This window comes from Apis mellifera, linkage group LG3 (genome assembly GCF_003254395.2).
Source record: "Apis mellifera strain DH4 linkage group LG3, Amel_HAv3.1, whole genome shotgun sequence".
NCBI lineage: Eukaryota > Metazoa > Arthropoda > Insecta > Hymenoptera > Apidae > Apis > Apis mellifera.
Genome location: NC_037640.1, coordinates 6974240 through 6992720, shown reverse-complemented (window position 1 = coordinate 6992720; position 18481 = coordinate 6974240). Strand labels below are relative to the sequence as shown.

The 18481-nt window shown below is 43.8% G+C and overlaps 1 protein-coding gene across 2 annotated transcripts in view; it reads right to left on the bottom strand.

Moving 5' to 3' along the window:
• Positions 1–18481, bottom strand: part of LOC410044 (rho GTPase-activating protein 20) — a 171187-nt gene that overhangs the window by 106441 nt on the left and 46265 nt on the right. For both annotated transcript variants that reach the window (XM_016911124.2, XM_016911123.2), the window contains exons 4-5: positions 16152–16197; positions 14676–14848 (exon numbers count right to left, since the gene is read on the bottom strand). In XM_016911124.2, coding sequence (XP_016766613.2) covers positions 14676–14848; positions 16152–16197 — 219 coding nt within the window. The remainder of the gene's footprint in view (positions 1–14675; positions 14849–16151; positions 16198–18481) is intronic.

Genomic DNA, 18481 nt, shown 5'->3' with positions numbered 1-18481 from the left:
CGCAAGTACAAGTAAGCCGGCCGATCAAAAAAACGCGGCGAGAGAGATTTCACTGCGTCGCCTCGCTTCTCTTCCATCGTTTCTTTTTTTTTTTTTTTTTTTTTTTCTTCAACCGATCCGATCACCGTTCCCCGCCGTCATCACGGCGCGCAATTTCGCCCTTGTTCTCGGCGTTATTACATTAATAACAATCCAGCCGGTCGAATAATTGGATCGAAAAGAGAGAAAGGAAGGGAGGGGAGAAAAAAAAAAAAGAAAGGAAGAAAGAAAGGAAAGTAATCCTCTCGTTTCTCTCTCGTTCGGCTTTCCCTTTTACTCGACTTCGCGCTCGCAAACGGACGGATACATCATATTTTATATTTCGAAGATACATTTTAAGTGATTGCTTCGCGTTTTTTCCTCCATTTCGATCTAATTTTAATTTTTATTTTACATTTTAAGTGATCGTCACACGATTGCTTCGCGTTTTTTCCTCCACTTAGATCTAATTTTAATTTTTATTTTAACAGGTTTTTTTACATTCGTGAGGGGAACGTAGAGGTTTACATTATTTCAAAAATACCTCTCGACGATGACTTCCGGTGTCTTCGGTTTCTTCGATAGGTCGTCGCCCTTTCGAGAATGCAGAGATTTTTGAAAAATGAAGAAAAAAAAAAGGAAAAATTCAAAGCTACGCGGCCTCAGCTGAACAAATACGCGCGCTTGTGCGGCTTCCACGCATTCAAAATCTCCGCGTAATGACTATATTACATATTTACGCACCCGTAAGAACATAAATTTGTCACGTTGTAATTGCCTATTCAATCTCTCTACTTGGCTCACTTGGTAGATAACATATTACTATGTTATTAATAGTATTCATATTTTCTATCCGCTATGCACTTTTGGAAAATTACTCAATCAAAACTTGGAATCTGATGAGAAAAAAAATAACGCCGATTTCCTGTACACATTACACGAGTGAAAATTTATCCGGAAAGGAAAATTACTCATCGAAACTTGGAATCTGATGAAAAGAAAAATAACGCCGAGCACATTTCCTGTATCCATTACACGAATGTAAATTTATTCGGAAAAGAAAATAACAAAGTTACTTTTGGAAAATTACATGGAGAATTTGGCGAAAATAACACGAATACTTTCAACGATTAACCAACCACAACTGCGCGAGTGTAAATCCGTTCGGAAAGCAAAGTGGGAAAATCAATCGGGAACGATTAGTCGTTCGCTGGATCGTGGATCGTAACTCGATTGGATCTTTTCGCGAGAGAAGCGAGAAGGGGAGGGGGAAATTGGATTAAGCCTTAAATACGATGGAAACCGCTTGGCTCGCGCTTAGAATCGCGGAAGATAAGGGATGGTCGGGTTATCGTGCGTCTACCTTCTAAGGTACTGCGCGGTTCTGCTCGCGGAGATATATACCCGGCCAACACCGACAAAGAGAATACATCTGCGAAGCACCGATCCGCGCTTTTAAACGCGGCGGATCGATAAATAAATTCCCCACGAAATTTTATTACCGGACTCTCGTATACGCGCTTCGGGATCGCGGACGAACCATTTGTCCGTGGCTGGGTAGGGAGGAGGAAGGGAACAGCCGCGGTAAACGCTTCGATCAAGCTGTATAAATTATAGAATCGATTTGTTTGTAAATCTTTGATCCCGTTCGAAAACGGAAGACGCGCATCGATCAATTTACCGCTTCCTCCGCACCTCAAGTTTCTTCTCAGCGCCGAGAGTGAAAAGTTCTTGGAATATTTTTAGAGATTCGATCAAAAACGGGCTTTTCGAAGCGCTGAAAAGAATAAATTAGGAAATTTCATCGATCTCATCGAGTTTCCAAACCTAATCTCCTTCGAAATATCGATTTTCCTTACTCTCTCACATAGACTCTCTCTCTCTCTGAGAGAACTCGTACATATATATATACACACGATACGTACACGCCGATAATAATCAATCTTCGATCGTTTAACTTGGGTAATTCAGCACTCGAGTTTATTCGAGGCTCGATACAGGCATTATATGAAAAACGAGTCGGTTTCTGCCTTATTCACCAACAAACTCGATACCCTCGGCGCCGATCCACGCCGGAGAAATTGGCCCCGTGTATTATTTATGAGATGGCCGCGTGAACGCGGACACGTATCGCTCGCCAATTTCCAAGTATCTGATGATATAGTTGGCCGGTCACTTGGTCAAATTGGCGGGAAAGAGAGAGAGACAGAGAGAGAAAGACAGAGAGAGAGAGAGTTTACATCACGAAGATTGTTCACGGAGAGGTGAGAGGAACCCGTGTTGCATCGGCGATACCGGAAGATATGCCCCCTCCCCTTCTCCCGGAACGAGACTCGCCAGGCACGTAGAGTATGTTCCCCTCCCCTCCGCCGATGAATAAAGTTTCAACGAAATTACGGTGGATTAAGATTTTTCCGCGGGATCATCGGGGAGGATTTTACAAAGGAACCGCGTGTTGCGCGGAACGATGATGTTCGCTGGTTACTCGACCGGCTAACCAGCCTGCGCACCAGCGTAAATATCCTATCAATTCCAACGGTGTCGAACGTTTTTCCGTCCGCGATGAATATTATACCCCTGCTATTACGGCAAAATTGTAAAATAATAATACTGCCCTATGAATGAGAATGCCGTAAATTCCTCCGTAAATTAAGCTTATCGCGCGGAATGTTAGTTGGATGAAGGACGAAGCGAAGTTTTTCGATAAAAATATAATCCCAGATACGATCGTGCATCGTAGCCGAGTCGAGATCGAAAATTATCGTTCGAGATTGAATAATAATAATAATAATAATAATCGATCGAATTGAAGGTGAAGAGAATTCGATTACGAATCGAATATTATTCGAAAGACAGACAGTTGTCCTCCCCGCGTCGAGGGAATTGTTGCGCGCCGCTGTTGCAACTGTTGGATCTCTCGATATCTCTCGATTCTCTCGGATCGAGCCGCCGCGAGTTTAACGCCCTGCATGTAGGCTACTTTGCAGTTCCGCCGTGCACGACGGTGAAAGTGCACACAGGCGCGTGACCGTGGCCGTGTGCGCGTGCACGCATACATACAACACGCGCCACGCCATCGTATTTTGCTGATTCCGTGCACGCGCGCATCGGCGCGGCGCGGCGCGGCGCGTCGCGTTGGGATACGCGCCACCACGGCAAGAGGAAAAGCAATTTTTCTCCGCTCACAGCTTCAAAGAGAATACGACGAAGCGTGGCGTAAGTACGTTTCGCTGAATAATTTGCATAACGCTCGGGATATAGGGAGGGAGGGAGGGAGGGGGAGAGAAGCGCGAAAACCTAGCCGAGATTTATATCGGCGGCTCTCGAGGAGAGATGTTTCTCGCTTAGGTTCGAGGCGCGCGCGAATTCCTTTTCATCCCCACGAAATTTTCCAATGTCCTCTGAGAACGTGACTCGGCACGCCGAGGGCCAGCCAACAGCGATCACGTTGCGCTATCTCGTCTTAAAAAACGCGAATGCACGCGTGTAATTAAACATCTCTGTGAGATGGGGTTTGTGGGGGTAGAGAGAAGGGAAGAAACGAGGAGGATAATACGATGTCGGAAGAAGGGTTCAAAGTCCTCTGGTGTGGTGCAAAGTTTCATTCTACGGATCATCGCATAGATCACGCCCGAGAGAGATCAAACGGCATGTTTTCTCAATAATTCAGCGCGTGCCTCGCGTTGCGAGCAGGCCCCCCCATCTTTTATTCATGAGGATCGTGCCGTCCTTTTTGTAATTACGCCAGCATGCATCGCATAGAAGAGGTGTCTCTCGATTTTCGATTCGAGGCTTCGACTCGAATCGCGCAGGACGCGGCCATTTGTCGCGCGATTAATAAAACGGCCACCGCAGAAAATCCTCCTCTCGCCTCTTTTATCTTCCTCCCCGTAATTAATGATAATCACTCACGATCTCGAACCAATACTTCGAATATCGATGACCGAGTCAACGATGTGACGAACAAAAGATGTGGACATCGATCGAAACCTTGCTCTTCTCGCCACGATCTTCCTTCTTCCTTCCTTCAACATTCCGGAAACGCAGAGATCGATCGGATCGTGAGATATCGATTCGTACACGTAAGTAAGATTTCCCTTATTCCGAGTATGATTAGCGGTTGCGGCAAAAAGCCAGGGGCAAACAGCTCGAGCCGTTGCATTTCCCATGGAGGTGGTTCCACTCGATATCCGGCCAAGAGGAATCATCTCTCTCTCTCTCTTTCTCCCTCTGAGATGCGCGATTATATCCATCGATATCTTTCGAATCCACCGTCCTCCGGATAATAAGTAACTTTCATTTCCTCCCCCGACGGCGGTCTCTCCGTCGAGCAGGCGGGAGCAACACGTGTCCGACTATATAACTCGGCTCATAAACGGCAAACAGGTACAGCTCGCGACGTTAATGACCGGAGCCTGTTTTCTAGCCGATAATTCTATCCTAATGAAACGTTCGTTTTTATGGGATCTACTGGAAAGGGTTGGCGAGCGAGGTGTGTGCTGACATTCAGTCGGTGGCTGGAAGCGCGAGTGATAATATCGTACACGGAGGGGGAGAAATACGAGCGAAGGGGCGACAAACTTTGTGCAATTCTGCAGAATTGGAATTCCGAATTTCTGAGTTATTTCACGACGAGAATCAAATTTGCCGCGGCGGGAATATTAAAAATTTGAATAATCGTCAATTCTTTCTTCTTTTCATTCTCCCTCGAAATTACTTTTAATTCGATCCGTGGTCGTTCAACTTAAAGAATCCCGCGATACTTGGCAGGATTATTTTCCCTCCCTGCTGTCTACTTGCTTACTTGCGATATAAGAGGGAGGGAAATATGTGGCATCCTTGCCACATCCTTCACGGTCGTCCATACCTCGTCCTCGGATAGGGCAAGTACGACCCCACGGTGCGGCTTATTATTCCAGAAGGTGCAGCAATTCCCCCTCGATGTTTGCCGCGCACGCAACGTACGCGTGACATCCGGCCCCTTCCTCGCGTCTTCTTCTACGCGTACGTATCTTTGAATTTTACTGAAAGGATCGCGGGTCCTCTCCATCATACGTCGCGCATCTTCATCGAATAATGCTATACGACCACCGCGTATTGGAATGCCGCGTAACGTTGCACGGAAATATTTCTCCACCGAAACGTGATTTCTCTCCCAATTATAACCTGTGATTATTAATTCTTCACCGCGCTCAACCCTCCTCAAACACAATTTCCTCACTGTTGCATAACCGTCCTCCATCCAACAATTGTCCCTCGAATAATCCTTCGAATAATCTTCGTGTCCATCCGAAATATCTTTTTAAGAAGAATTCCTGCCCGAAGTGTGCACACCCGTTCCTTTCGGGACGAGAATTATGTTGGCCGGCGTCCGCGGAGCCCGTGTCGCAATTAATCCCAGACACACCGGGGCGTAAGATAGCGCGTCCTCCGTTTTCGCAGTTCCGCGAATGATTATCTTAACTTATTGTTCCACGAAATTTCGGATTCGCAACGGTGGTTAACGGGGTCTGTGTGCACGTTCTCCCGCATACTCGTTCACGGGGTGTGCCGAAAAAACACGATAAAGAAATGTAACCTCCTCCTAAGAGAACGAGATAAGAGAGATTTGTGATACCGGGTGGAAAAATCGATTGTGAAATCGTTCTCGTATACATCTTCCGCGAAATGAGGAATTTTCCAACGGATAAGTTTCTGGATTTTTCCTAATTTTATACGACAATATTTATCTTCCTTTCCTGTTACTAAAACATTACGGACACGAGCATTTCACAAGGGAAAGCCCCTTCTTCCTTCCACCATCTCTCTCACCACGATTTCCAGCACACCGTCTATACGTCGAGCCCCGTCGTATATTTATATTCAAGCGGAAAATGTTGTACGGGGGACGATTCGCGCTCGTGCAAACGCGCCTTTACACGTGTTACTTACGACGTGCCGCAAGTAACGACGTTACGCGTGTACGTATACTGGCCAGTCTTAAACCATAAAGGAAAGAGCGAGAGAGTGAGAGAGAGGCGAGCGTGATGCACGTGCGCGCCATAGTGTGTACAGTGCTTTACGACGGTCGAGCTTTAACGACAGTGGCGCGCTTACACCGAATGAATATTAAATATAAGCGATATCGGAGTAGGAGAGGGTGGGTGTTCGTTCTCCGCCTCTCTCTCCTTTCGCGCTTCCCCTCGGCCGTGTATATCTTCGTGGGACGTGTAATCGCCCACGAGCGTTGCACGCCGAATGGAAGGGGCCAGGAACCGAGAATAATTGCCATTATCATTGTATCGGTCTGTAACGGAATCTCCACAGTATTTCTTATGATCCATTTCTCGATGGGTGTGGATGGGTTAAAGAGTTTGATTTGTCGAAAGGATCAGGAAGAGTTTAATCTTTCGGTGAAGGTGAGATCCTTCTTCTTATCGTCTGTCTGGGAAGAGATTGATTGCAAAGAAGATTGCAAAGAACGAGAGCAGAGAATTGTTGTCCCTTGGGAAAGTAAGGGAAAAAGAAAGAAAAAGAGAATGTTCGCAAAGAAAGGAAATTTTCGTCGTGATATATATATCGTATATCATTCTCGACTTTGTAGCCACTTTGTTAGCTAATTGTAATTGGATAGATGAAATATATAATTCAGATCTGTAACGAAAGCGTGCATAAATCACTGGGTCGAAATGCAATTAACTCGTCTGTCGAGATACGCGAGAAAGAGAGAGAGAGAGGGAGGGAAAGGGAAAGGGAGGGAAGTACCGCCTCTCTCAAGAGACATCGAATTATATTAGTAAAAGCGATACACTGCTCGAACTGCTGCGACGGCTCGATTTCACCGGCCGCGTAATTGCGATTAATTAACCGGTCTGGGCGGAAGTGCCGGAGGCTGGAAGGAAATGAAATTCGAAAGTGGATCTTGATAGACCGCGTGAGAATTGCGCAAATCCGATGCATAATTAATTTCGATGATGAAATTGGCCTACGTACGCCCACTAAACGTACCTGGATAGATAAATATCCACTCGAAATTAGAACAAGAATGAAATACCTATCTAATCGAAAATCGAAGATGAAAGGTTCATTTTTTCCAACGATAGAAATATTAGATTCGATTAAAATCGATCGATGTATGGAAAATTTCGAACGAAAAATCGAAGAATAAAAGACAAAGATGTCGCAAGAATTGATAGATCAACGACTCTCTCTCTCTCTTTATCTCTTTCTCTTTTTCTCTTCATTGCATAACAGGGCAATTAGCCTGGATTCTGGAACGAGAAATCAACAACCTGATCCCCGAGCTACGTGCGAGAGAGAAGCGATCTTACGAAAAATCACGATCGATTAAATAATCTATTGTTCGTTGCCGGAATGAGTTGGAACATCAAGGGAATGATTTTCTTGTAAAATCAGGGCTGCTTGCGCGATAATTCAGGGAACAGTTCGAGGACGTTCAATTATTAATAATTAACCGGCGTTTCGCGATTGGAACGCTCGTCGTGTCGAATGGCGGGCGATAAATTAACATCGGGGCCGGATAATCGTTGGCTTGTGACCGGTTTAGTTTCGTTGCCCGATATAAAGTAGCGTCCATTACGGCTTTTGAAATGATTGTCGATAAATTTCCGCGCGAGGGATGCGCCTTCGTCCCTCAAGGATGAGACCGGCCAATCTCGAGATACGTGCGTGGATACGTCGGAGAATTGCAGCTTATCGAGCACGATTATCGGGGATTTATCATCTCGAAGAGTTGCAAAATATCGCGAACAGCTTCCATCGTTCCAAGAGATATCATCCAATCGCTCGTGGAAAACGAGAGCGAATGAGCAACGCGTGGATGAGTAAAATAAAATTTTTATTTTAGACCCGCTTTCAACTCTTTCATACGTAACGTTCCAAATAATGCGACAGATACGACAATAATACAATAGTCACAGGAGACGTTGTATCTGATGAATAGGGCAGATGTTCCTATTTGATTTTTCCCTACGGTGATTGTAACCGCATTGTCGGACAACAATATGACTCATTTTCTCTTGGATACGGCAGAGTATTACAAGGCTACTATGTAAATGGGTTAATTAATATCATTATAAATTTCATCAATAAATGCAATGTAAATATTTTTTCCCCTCTCTTTTACATATATACAAAGAGGAAACAAATTAAAAAAAAGAAGAAGAAAAAGAGAAGAAGAATAGCCAAGAAAATATCACATTCCTCTTTCCGGTATATCTGACTGACGGTTGTTTAGAAATACACCGAGACACCCAGTGTAAGATAGTTGGCTCGAACGTAGCGTACAAATCGTTCCCGAGCATGTCAATAGAATGTAACGCGTAGAATGGGCTTGGTTCAACGGCGTACCGTAAACCCGAGCCCGTTGGAATGCAAGCAAGGCGCAATAATCGTCGTTTAACTACCTTACGAACCCGGCAATTATTCTAATAATTCGGTTGTTGCGTAAAGGCCCAAAGGTAATTGTTTTATGCCCTCTCTACGTATATATACGTTCCACACACTTATCCGTCGTAAAGTTAATGCCCGCGAAAATTCTCCCTACGCGCATGTAGGTTGCCCGATCGGTTTTCCACCGACGATGCGCCTCGTTACGGCCAGGCTCTTCCTCCTCCTCCTCCTCCTCCTTTCCTTTTTCGCGCCACTTTTGCGCGCCTAGGATTCGGTCCCCCCTCCACTCTATTATTCCACGCCGAACGGGGATAATTGGGGATAACCATTCTCGACTAATTGCCGGACTAACTCCCGCCAATTATTGGAACGTTCTCGAGGTCGTCCTAGAGAACGGCCCCTCGCGTTTATGGTAATCGTTAGCGTTAAAATTTACGCGCGAGCATAATATACCGACGGGAAGGGAGGGAAGGAATACTTACGTGTCCCTTGTTTCGACTAAGGTTCTCCTCCACCACGTGATTATTCCTCCAGCACGGATAATGTTATTATTATCCGCATACCGCGTAATTACTCCATTTGCAAGAAAATAATGCTGTCGATTATGCGCCGGCCACTTGGTGCGCCTACATGAAAACGCGCGCGTATATACGCATGCGTGTACGCGTGCTTTTTTGTAAGGACAAATGTCGCGTTTAAATGGACTCTGTCTGGGGAACGGATCAATTATTCGTTAGCTCTTTTTTTTCTACTCCTTCTAGAAGAAATGAAGAGAAGGTTCGAGAAAATGAAAATTGGTGAAGATATATATATATTCACGTTTGTGACTAATTCAACCTATCTTGAAATATGCGAGTCGCTTTTACAGACCTTTCGAGAAAATAAGGAGATGACGATCTTGGTTAAACGAGGGAGACGATTTTACGGCGAATCGATTAGACCTCGATCCTCGACGCCGTTTTTTATTCAATCACTTGGAACTATGACTGACAGCTTTCTCCGCGTTATTTATAACAATTTCGGTGATAACTTCCATACGAAACTTTGGCGAATAATCGATCGATCGATCGAGAATTACACGCTTTTCTCGATTTGTCCTTACGCGCCCTTTCGTCGAAAATACCTCGCCGCATTCCCGGACAAATTGTTTCCAGCAATCCTCGTCAGTTGTGTATGCGTAACTAACGTATACCTGATTCGCAATTAATCGAATCCATTTTTTTCTTTCAAAACGAATTCAACACGATCAGATTCGATTCGTTCGGATCACGGCTAATTATATACCGTTAATAGATTATGGGATTACGTTATTTAGTTATAGATAACTTTCAACCAAGTTTCCACTGCCTATTCCAGTGATGTAATGCCAATTTAACGCATTATTTACTTATTTCTTCGAATCGCGAAATAACATTTCTTTAAAAATAAAATTTACAGTTAATTACTTTCCTGATCCCCGAGTAATGTAAAACTTGTATTTCGAAAATTATGTAATGAATGTATTAAAAGGAAAAGAAAGAATCGCCGCGAAAAAGAAAACGCAACAAATCCGGTAAAAGAAGGTCGATCCTTCGATAGAGATTAAACACCAGTTAAAGAAAAAAAAAAATAACGCGATAGTTTTCCCTTTGCACGCATTTGAATCACGAATAATAGCGGCATTTTGGTACTACAATTGTTATCGAATCGAAAATTCACCCTTTTTCCTGAACGCGTCACGTTGTTCGTTTCAAGATTGAACCCTGGATTGAACCGCGGCCTGACCTTGATAATAATTCCGAAAGAATAAGAGAGGAATGTTGGGACGGGGAGGAGGCCTTCCAAGTGCGCGTCACTGTAGGTCTTCCACTCCTCCCCTCCACACCGTCCTTCCTCCCTCTCATCTTTTTCCCGCAACTTGGCCACGATTCCTCGAATTCGAGAAACTGGTCCTGCAACAATTTGTTATCCGGCATCCATCGAAGAAGCTCCCCGGATCAATCAGTAATAACCCTCTTTCTCGTCCTTCCTTCCCTTCCTTCCCCTGGATACCTACGTGACCATCGCACGCGCAATCCTCTCCTCTTATCCCTCTCCCTCCCTCTCTCTCTTTCTCCTTTCTCTCACGTGGAAAATCTAACATCAGTATCGAAAGAGGAAGTCGTGGACGTGGCTCAGAACGTGGTTTTCCGAAACGCAAACGGATTTATCGCGTTTCTCTCTTCCCTTTGATTAAAAATAAAAACCGTGGAAAACATCGAGAGAGGAGATGCGGAGGGCTCTCTTCGTTCGTTTGCACGAAACGAGGGAAAAAACTCGCTGTTCGAATTCTTCTTCTTTCCCCTCGTTGCCCTTCTTCGATGGATCGCGCTCTTCTCTCTTTTTTTCTCTTTTTCATCGAAACGGCCGATCTTAATTAATTTCCTCGGCGGTGTTTTATTCCCGCGATTGCCGGACACCGGCGTCGCGTCTCGCCGCGGGATGACACAATTTATAGCAAGGTAAATTCTCGGTTCGTTCGCGGTTTCGAAACGATTTGCTCGTTTTACTTACGGCGCGGTGTCGCGTCGCGCCACGTTCGTCTTTAAACGGTCCGCCATACTGTCCCTTATATTATCGCGTTTATCGCCCATCAAATCGTCCTTCATCCGTGCGCGGACACATGAAAAAAGAAAAAAAGAGAAAAGAGGAAAAAAAGAAGAAAATAAACCCCGGCGTTGATCCGGCTCGCGAGATTACACTATATACGCGCGCAACACTCTCGTCAAGACGTGTGCAAGCAACTTTGTGTAAATCTCTTGGCGCAAGGTTGTCAATTATCGTCGTTCGGTTACCCGATCGACCATATTAACGTCGCTGTCGTTGTCCAACAGTATCGCCTGTTACGACACCGGGACGAGGGGGAGAGAAGAATATGATTCTCGAAGAAATATTCGAGAAACCGGCTAACTTTCCAATTTCGAACATTTCGCGGGATTGAAATTATCATACATCGAATACATCAACGGAGATATCCCTATCTCCCAAGGGGATATCTTCTCTTAACAAGGAAAAAAAGAAGAAGGGAAAGAGGAAAGAATCGTAGCTTTATACTCGGTTATATTAGAGATATATATATATATATACATTCGTTTTCTCCTACGTCGATGGAGCTTTTTTTATACGGAATGGAATAACGTAACGTGAGAATTTTTCCTCGATTCCCGCGCGAGAGAAGCATCGACGAGAGGTCGCAAGATCATTTATCACGCGTCGAAGCATCGCTGCGATTCGTATCCCACTCCGCCGTCCAACCGTTCGAACCGTTAACGTTTTTAATTGCCTGCTCGCTGATTTCTCGCTTTAATAATTTCTCGCGGCCGTTTCCTTGCGCAGCGGCCGATAACTGCGGGATACATTTGCATAGATTTTCCAGAGGATGCGCGTTCGAAGGGAAACTCGAGCGAGGAGAAACGAAACGTTAAATCGAATCGAATGAGATAAGCGGAAAACTCGCGTCGTCTACCCGAGTTCTTCAACTTTCACGAAATTATCTCCCCTTAGGGCGGAGCGCGACGCGTGCACCTCGTAAATCACCTCGTCGTTCCGCGACGAGAAGAGAAACAATGAGCGTTCGGTATAAAAGCACGCAGGTGCGTATCAAGAAAGGTGTGTGTGTACCACATTCGCAACTTTCTCTTTCAATCAAATTTCCCAATAAGAAAGGAATCCTTTTCCATTATCGCGAAATTTACTTTTTAGCTAGATGAAAATAAGCGAATCGAATGGCTGGAGGATATTAATTCCCTTTCACGATTGAATGTATAATGCAACAACGTAAGCCGAATTCACTCGAAGGGAGTAATCATACCTGGAACACGTTCCCTCCGTCGAAATTATACGTTATCACGGGAGTGATAGATAAGGGGAGGGGAAAAAGTGACAGCAGATTTTATTAGAGGGAAGGAGGAAGAAGCTGAAGACGCGGTCTCGGATATTAAGCGGGTCGATTTTGTCGTACGGGGCAGGAGGAGAATGGACGACACGTGTATCGAGGCGCGCTAAGTGCAGGCTTGGATTTGCGGTGGCGGCGGGCAAACAGGAGAAACGTGAACGTGACGCGCGGCACAGGGAGCTGATATGAACGGGTAGCGGAGTGCCAGGGACACCCACGTGTGACAAGGCATCGCATAATCTAGCGGACATTTAGCGTAGGCAGGGTACTAGCCGCGGTGGCTGCAGGTGCCTCGGATGGACAGGTGAAATTTCATAGCGAATCAACGCGATTAATCGTCCCAACGTCTCGAATAGTTTCGATTCCCATCGAGAGGGAAAGCGTGGAAAATGGTAAACGACAAAGAGAGATAGTATAAATGATAATTCGAATCTTATATCCTTAGATCCGAGTTGGAATTTTAAGATCATCAAGAACGCGCGAGATCAAAGAGGAGTGAGAAAACGAGAGATTGGTAATTGAATTTCGACCAAGTAACCAAGACGATGGGAGCCGATATTAGGGGGAAACGATGTTGCTCGTTAAGTATTCACGACAAAACTACATTTACCCCCGGATGGAACATGGTCGTTGGAACAAGCAACATTAGGTATGTGTATATATATATATATATATACACGTATATATGGTAAGTTGTCTCGGGTAGCTGCGTGACTTACAAGCCTCGAGTCTATATTTCAACGGACGTTAAAGTCGAGGTCGATTCCATCGTGATGGAGAGACTCGCGCGGCGTTCGAAGCTCCGATCATTACACCCGTTATAAGCTGTCACATAGCTCATCTCACACACGCGGGCCCGCACACCGATACCCTCCCGTCCGATACTTTGGCATTTTTTCTATTTTGTAATCAGTCCCGCATCGGCCTGGCCTCGCCTCGACTCGCGCCGGCCCAACTCACAAGCGTCACTTTCGATCCTTCTTAAAAACGTTCACGCGCCCAACCGATCAGGACGCGTCAAACCGGCCAATATCGCGCGTGTTCCCTCGCTTAATAATTATCCCGTAGAGATATATGTACCACCTACTCGCCTGCCCGGAACCGCCTCTTGAATTCTAAACCGAGTGATCTAAAATCCAGTTTTCATCGACGACGAGTGACGTGCGCTCGCGTTCGATAATCGGAACGAAAGTATACGCCGATGAGAACGATATTAATAATTCCTTCGCGTCCCTCCTTTCAAATTCTTTTTTTTTTCTACGCCTCTTCCGATCTAATTATTTGACGCGAGAAAATGTTTCGAGCCATTACGCGCGTACGTTTACTCCTTTTTACTCGACGTACGCGCGCATGGATCGATGGCACGAGAATCGAAAAGGTTAACCGAAGATGATGTTCCGCCGTTGCGTCACCGCAGCCCGCGAGTTAGGACTTTCACCGAGACGATCACGAGCGATTCTTCTCCGGCTTCAGAAGGACAAAAACGGACGTGTCTCTTCATCGCTTCGAGATCGTTAAGGTCAATTACCATGGTCGATTTCTTGCGAGCGAGGAACGCAAAAAAAAAAGAAAGAAAGAAAGAAAGAAGAAAAACGTTCCCGTGATAATTCGTCAAAGGGAATCTCCGTTAGGAAAAACGCGGCTCCTTTTCCCTCCGCGAACCAGCGTAATTAGAATTAACGACCGGGGGATTAATTAGACACGTATCCAGCCGGGAATCCGCTTTGAAATATCATCGACATATATCAGTACTAGTAAAACGACGAATACCTCAGCGTGGATTAGCACAGTCGTAACCCTGTTGTAACGTGTAAAAGAAAAAAAAAAAGAAGAAAGAAGAAAAAATGGCAACGCATGTACCATTCGTATATTTAACCATTTATTTCCTTTATGAACGTGTGCTTAGTTTTATTAATATAATTGAAACCTGCTTCTGTATGTAACTAAGCACGTATATAGTAGGACGTGCCTAAACACGAAACTGATTAACTCCACTTTCTCGAGTCGAGTTTTTAATTTTTTTTTTTTCTCTTCTTTTTTTTCGCGATTTATCTCGATATATCCAATCGATCGGATGATTGTGCAACTCGTATTACGCGTATCTCACGTTTTTATCCTTAACTTATGTCCTTTTCAGTTTATTTCTTTTCCTTTTTTTCTAACTACTAATTAATAAAAGTGAGAAACGTACGTGTATTAATACTTCGTATCCGTTCCTCGTCTTATTCGATCTATCCTCGACAAATTTATATTCTTACACTTGCCCCAAAGTGTTTGCTGTTCATCCCAGATTAATTCGATCACTAGGATAATTTACAAATCATCTTTCTATTTAGCCATTAATGCGACTTACCGGTAAAAGAAGTAACGAGGACGGGGAATGCCTGGCCGCAGCTTGCCTAAGACCGAGGAAGTGGAGTAGGGGATCCTCGAATGCCCTCAATTCGTCAAGAATCCTCCTGGCCTCCCCATAGCTCTCCAGGTATTCCCAGTAAGAGTTCCAAAACGAGGCAGGAAACAAATCACCTGGTGACACGAGGAGAGAAATCATATCATAGAAATCACATCCACTGTTCGTGCGAATAAAACGCAAGAAACTGAGATTTCATTCACACGAGCCACTTTGAAAGTCGCGGTAATCATCGATCGATTCCTCGTGTTCTAACCAATTTAAGATGTCAATTTCGAGATGTTCTCTTTTTTATACGTATTTTATAAATGATAAACCGAGCCCAAGAGGGCAAAGAATTAACATGGAAACAGTCGTCACGAATAATAACTCTCATAAATGTCATCGTCATAAATGATAACGCGATACACGCCAATTATTCATTGGTTAAGGGTGCAAATACGTTTAGAACTCTCTCTCAAGAGAGAGAGTTGTTCTCAAGAACACAGCGTTCGACAGTAATAATTCGAGAGCGAGTTAAGTGACGGTCAATCAGTGTGTCCGCTTGAAATATTCTGAGAAACAATTCTCCAGAGAGAATTTTATCCTCTGAAATGTATTCGCACTTTAATCATGGACCATTCGTCAATAATGCATGTAATGAAGAAAATTAGCAATCTTTCCTCCTCGAAATTCACTTTGAAACCGGTCGCTCGTTTTGATTTTTTTACGATCCATATTAATGGCCGCCAAGGAAAAAAGCGGTGCTCGATTCCATGGATCGATCACGCGTACAAAGTAATCAAAGGAGTTAAAAATCTAAATCATCGAGCTCGTTGACCCATATTCGAGGAACGAAAGACACGACGAGAGAGAGTTAATTATTATCCGGACAATTTCATGATCTCGAGAGACGCGCGAAATTTTTGTTCCCGATGATGGAATACCCAGGAACGCGAATCTCGTGTCCTCCGAAATTCTCCTCGAACAGATTCGATCCAGCGATACATCATCATCATCTTCTTCCCTACGAAACTCGTTCCTGTTTAACGATCCATATCTTTTACGCTGTTTCTCATCCGATGAGCTCTTCACCACCACGAAAGGAAGCCTTCCATATGTTCACTATTCGAATCTCTTACATTCTTTTTTTCCATTTTTTATTCTGCTTTGACTTTGTTGTTTAACTAGTCATAAATTTTTCTTATGAAGTTATTCTATTGATTCATTGATTGTTAAAAAAGGATATCCAATTACATTTTACTCTCAATTTATATCTTTGAATCTTTAAAATTGTGCGAGAGCAGTTAATTACGTAAATTTTACAATTCTATATTCGTTTTCAAATTACGTTACAAAATTTCGAGCAAATGTAACGATGATACGGGAATTCGTGCAGAGAAGAAAAGAAAGAAAAGAAAGAAAAATCTGTGTACTCACTCGATTTGAAGGTACCGCCGTCCCAATTCTCGAGTGCGCTGCGGATCTGAAAGAAAGCAAAACGGGCGCGGTAGAATTGGCTCTTAAAATACAATGACCAAGATACGAGGAAGGGGCGAAAAAGAATAAAGAGGGCCATGTATAATACATGAAGTATAATGCACGAATGAGGGGGGGGTCGAGGGGCGCCAGTTTTATACAACGGATCGAGTTGGAGCCGATCATTTGATTACTTTTTTATATTCTCCCCTTTCGGTCCACCGTCGATATCTTTTACCGCACAATTGATCTTTTTCAAACAAAAAAAAAGAAAAAAAAACATCAGTCTTCTCGCTTGCAAAACGAGAATTAGGAGAAAAAAATTGTGACGAGTATCTCGATCAATGTCCAATTTCCGATCGAAATTGGGGAACCTATTGTTTTTAGGCGAAGCAAAGATGAAAGATGAAAAATCGAACCAAAGTTCAGAGTAGATACATCGAAGGTAGATAAATCGATTTAGAAGAAAAGGAATTTTCCTCTTTTTTCAATTTTATTATTTCGATTTCTAGGGTGATTTAGCGTGAAGTTAAATCACGTCCTCGAAACGAGCTTGAATTATAATATACGCGGCATTATGTCCAATCAGGACATCATCGAGGGAGAGCCATAACCAATGTGAATAAGCACGGTAGTCCTTAAGTCCTCTTTCTATCGGTCGGGTATTAAAGTGTCAATCAAACTCGAGTCGCAAAATCCTGCTTGAATAATAAGAAAGAGGAGATAAAAAATATTGTTATACTTATTAATCGCGAGATGTAGATCCTTCGCTTGAAATATCGTTTCGTTAAATTTGCGAAAATCTACGATCGTTTTAAACTTTTACCAACAACACGTATCTTTTTCTTTTCTTTTTTTCTTACAATACAATAATTTAACTCGTCACGGATGATTGGAAGGCTTGTGACGTTTATCCAATTTTCACGGCTTATTCGAACAGATTGTTCGGGAAACAACGACTGCTCTACGATACGTAAGTACACTCGGAGCACCGTGAACCGATCGACCACGCAGATACGAGGACCTTGTAAAGGACCGAACGACACCCACTTAAACTCTTTAACGAGTAACATTGTCACGAGGGAATCCACTTATCGTATATACGTATCCATTACGGTAGGCGAAGTCGTAGCGACAATGTGTATAAGATATCATTCGTAAAAGAGGCGGTGTCGATGTGTTGCGTTAATCGGCCCGCGTTTAATGGTTAATTTCAACGGAGCCGTAAAATCGGGAGAAAGTCGTGTAAATAAAAGCGGGGACAGGTGGAGGGAGGGGCAGGCATACGTATTTGCATTTGTTCGGCCAATCACCGTACGACGAATCGAAATTAATCGGCCACGACTCGACACTTTTTTCCTCACCTTGTCCATCCGGTCGCCAATTATCGATACTCTGTTAATTGACTCTCCGGCCTCTATCACTATCGGACATCGTGTAATCATAATAAAATTGCTTGTCTCCGTCCCCAAGAGACTCGGTTAACGAGCAATTCGTCCAACCTTTAATAATCGCCATCTTTCACGTACACTAATAATAACTTTTTCCTTCTTCTTCTTCTTCCTCTTCTTCTTTCTTCTTTTTTCAATTTATATAAAGTTACGCGCACATTATTATTAATCGCGCGTCATTTTGACAATTCGTTTACTGGATTATATTTACTGGATATATATATATATACGGGATATAGAGAAGGAAAAAGAAAAATAGAAGAAATCTTAGGAAGTGACGTACGTGCATCCAAGCATGGATCCAAGCATCTCAGGCATCACGGGATGAGAAAAAAAAAAAAATGAACGAGAGAAAAGAGGTTATTTAAGTTTAAAGAGGTCATCGACCTTCTCTTACGCTTAAAAAGAATCATAGCCGTGAGTGAGTCATAAACTACACGATCTAAAACCGATCTAAAATGAGACGAGGTTTATGTATTACGGTTCTCGTAAAAAGTCGTCGCTCGATTAATATCTCGATTCATTCCCCTCTCGAAGGAAAGCGTCATGGAAAAGAAATCTCCACGGAGATACCCGCCTAATCGCCGATTATTCCACAACGAATCGAGGAGAAGAGGAAACGACGCTGCCTCGTGGATGAATTTTCGCGGTATCATTGATCAGGGTTTCGATAATAAGGGTGAACTCTTGCGAGACGATGGCCGCACCCCGTCCGAATAATAAATTGGAAAAAAGTATTACGTATTACGTGGTATCGAGGGAGAAGGAAGAGAGAGAGAGAAAGAGGAAAGGGGGACGTACGCGCGTTGCATTGTCACGTCATCGGCGACGGCGTGACGG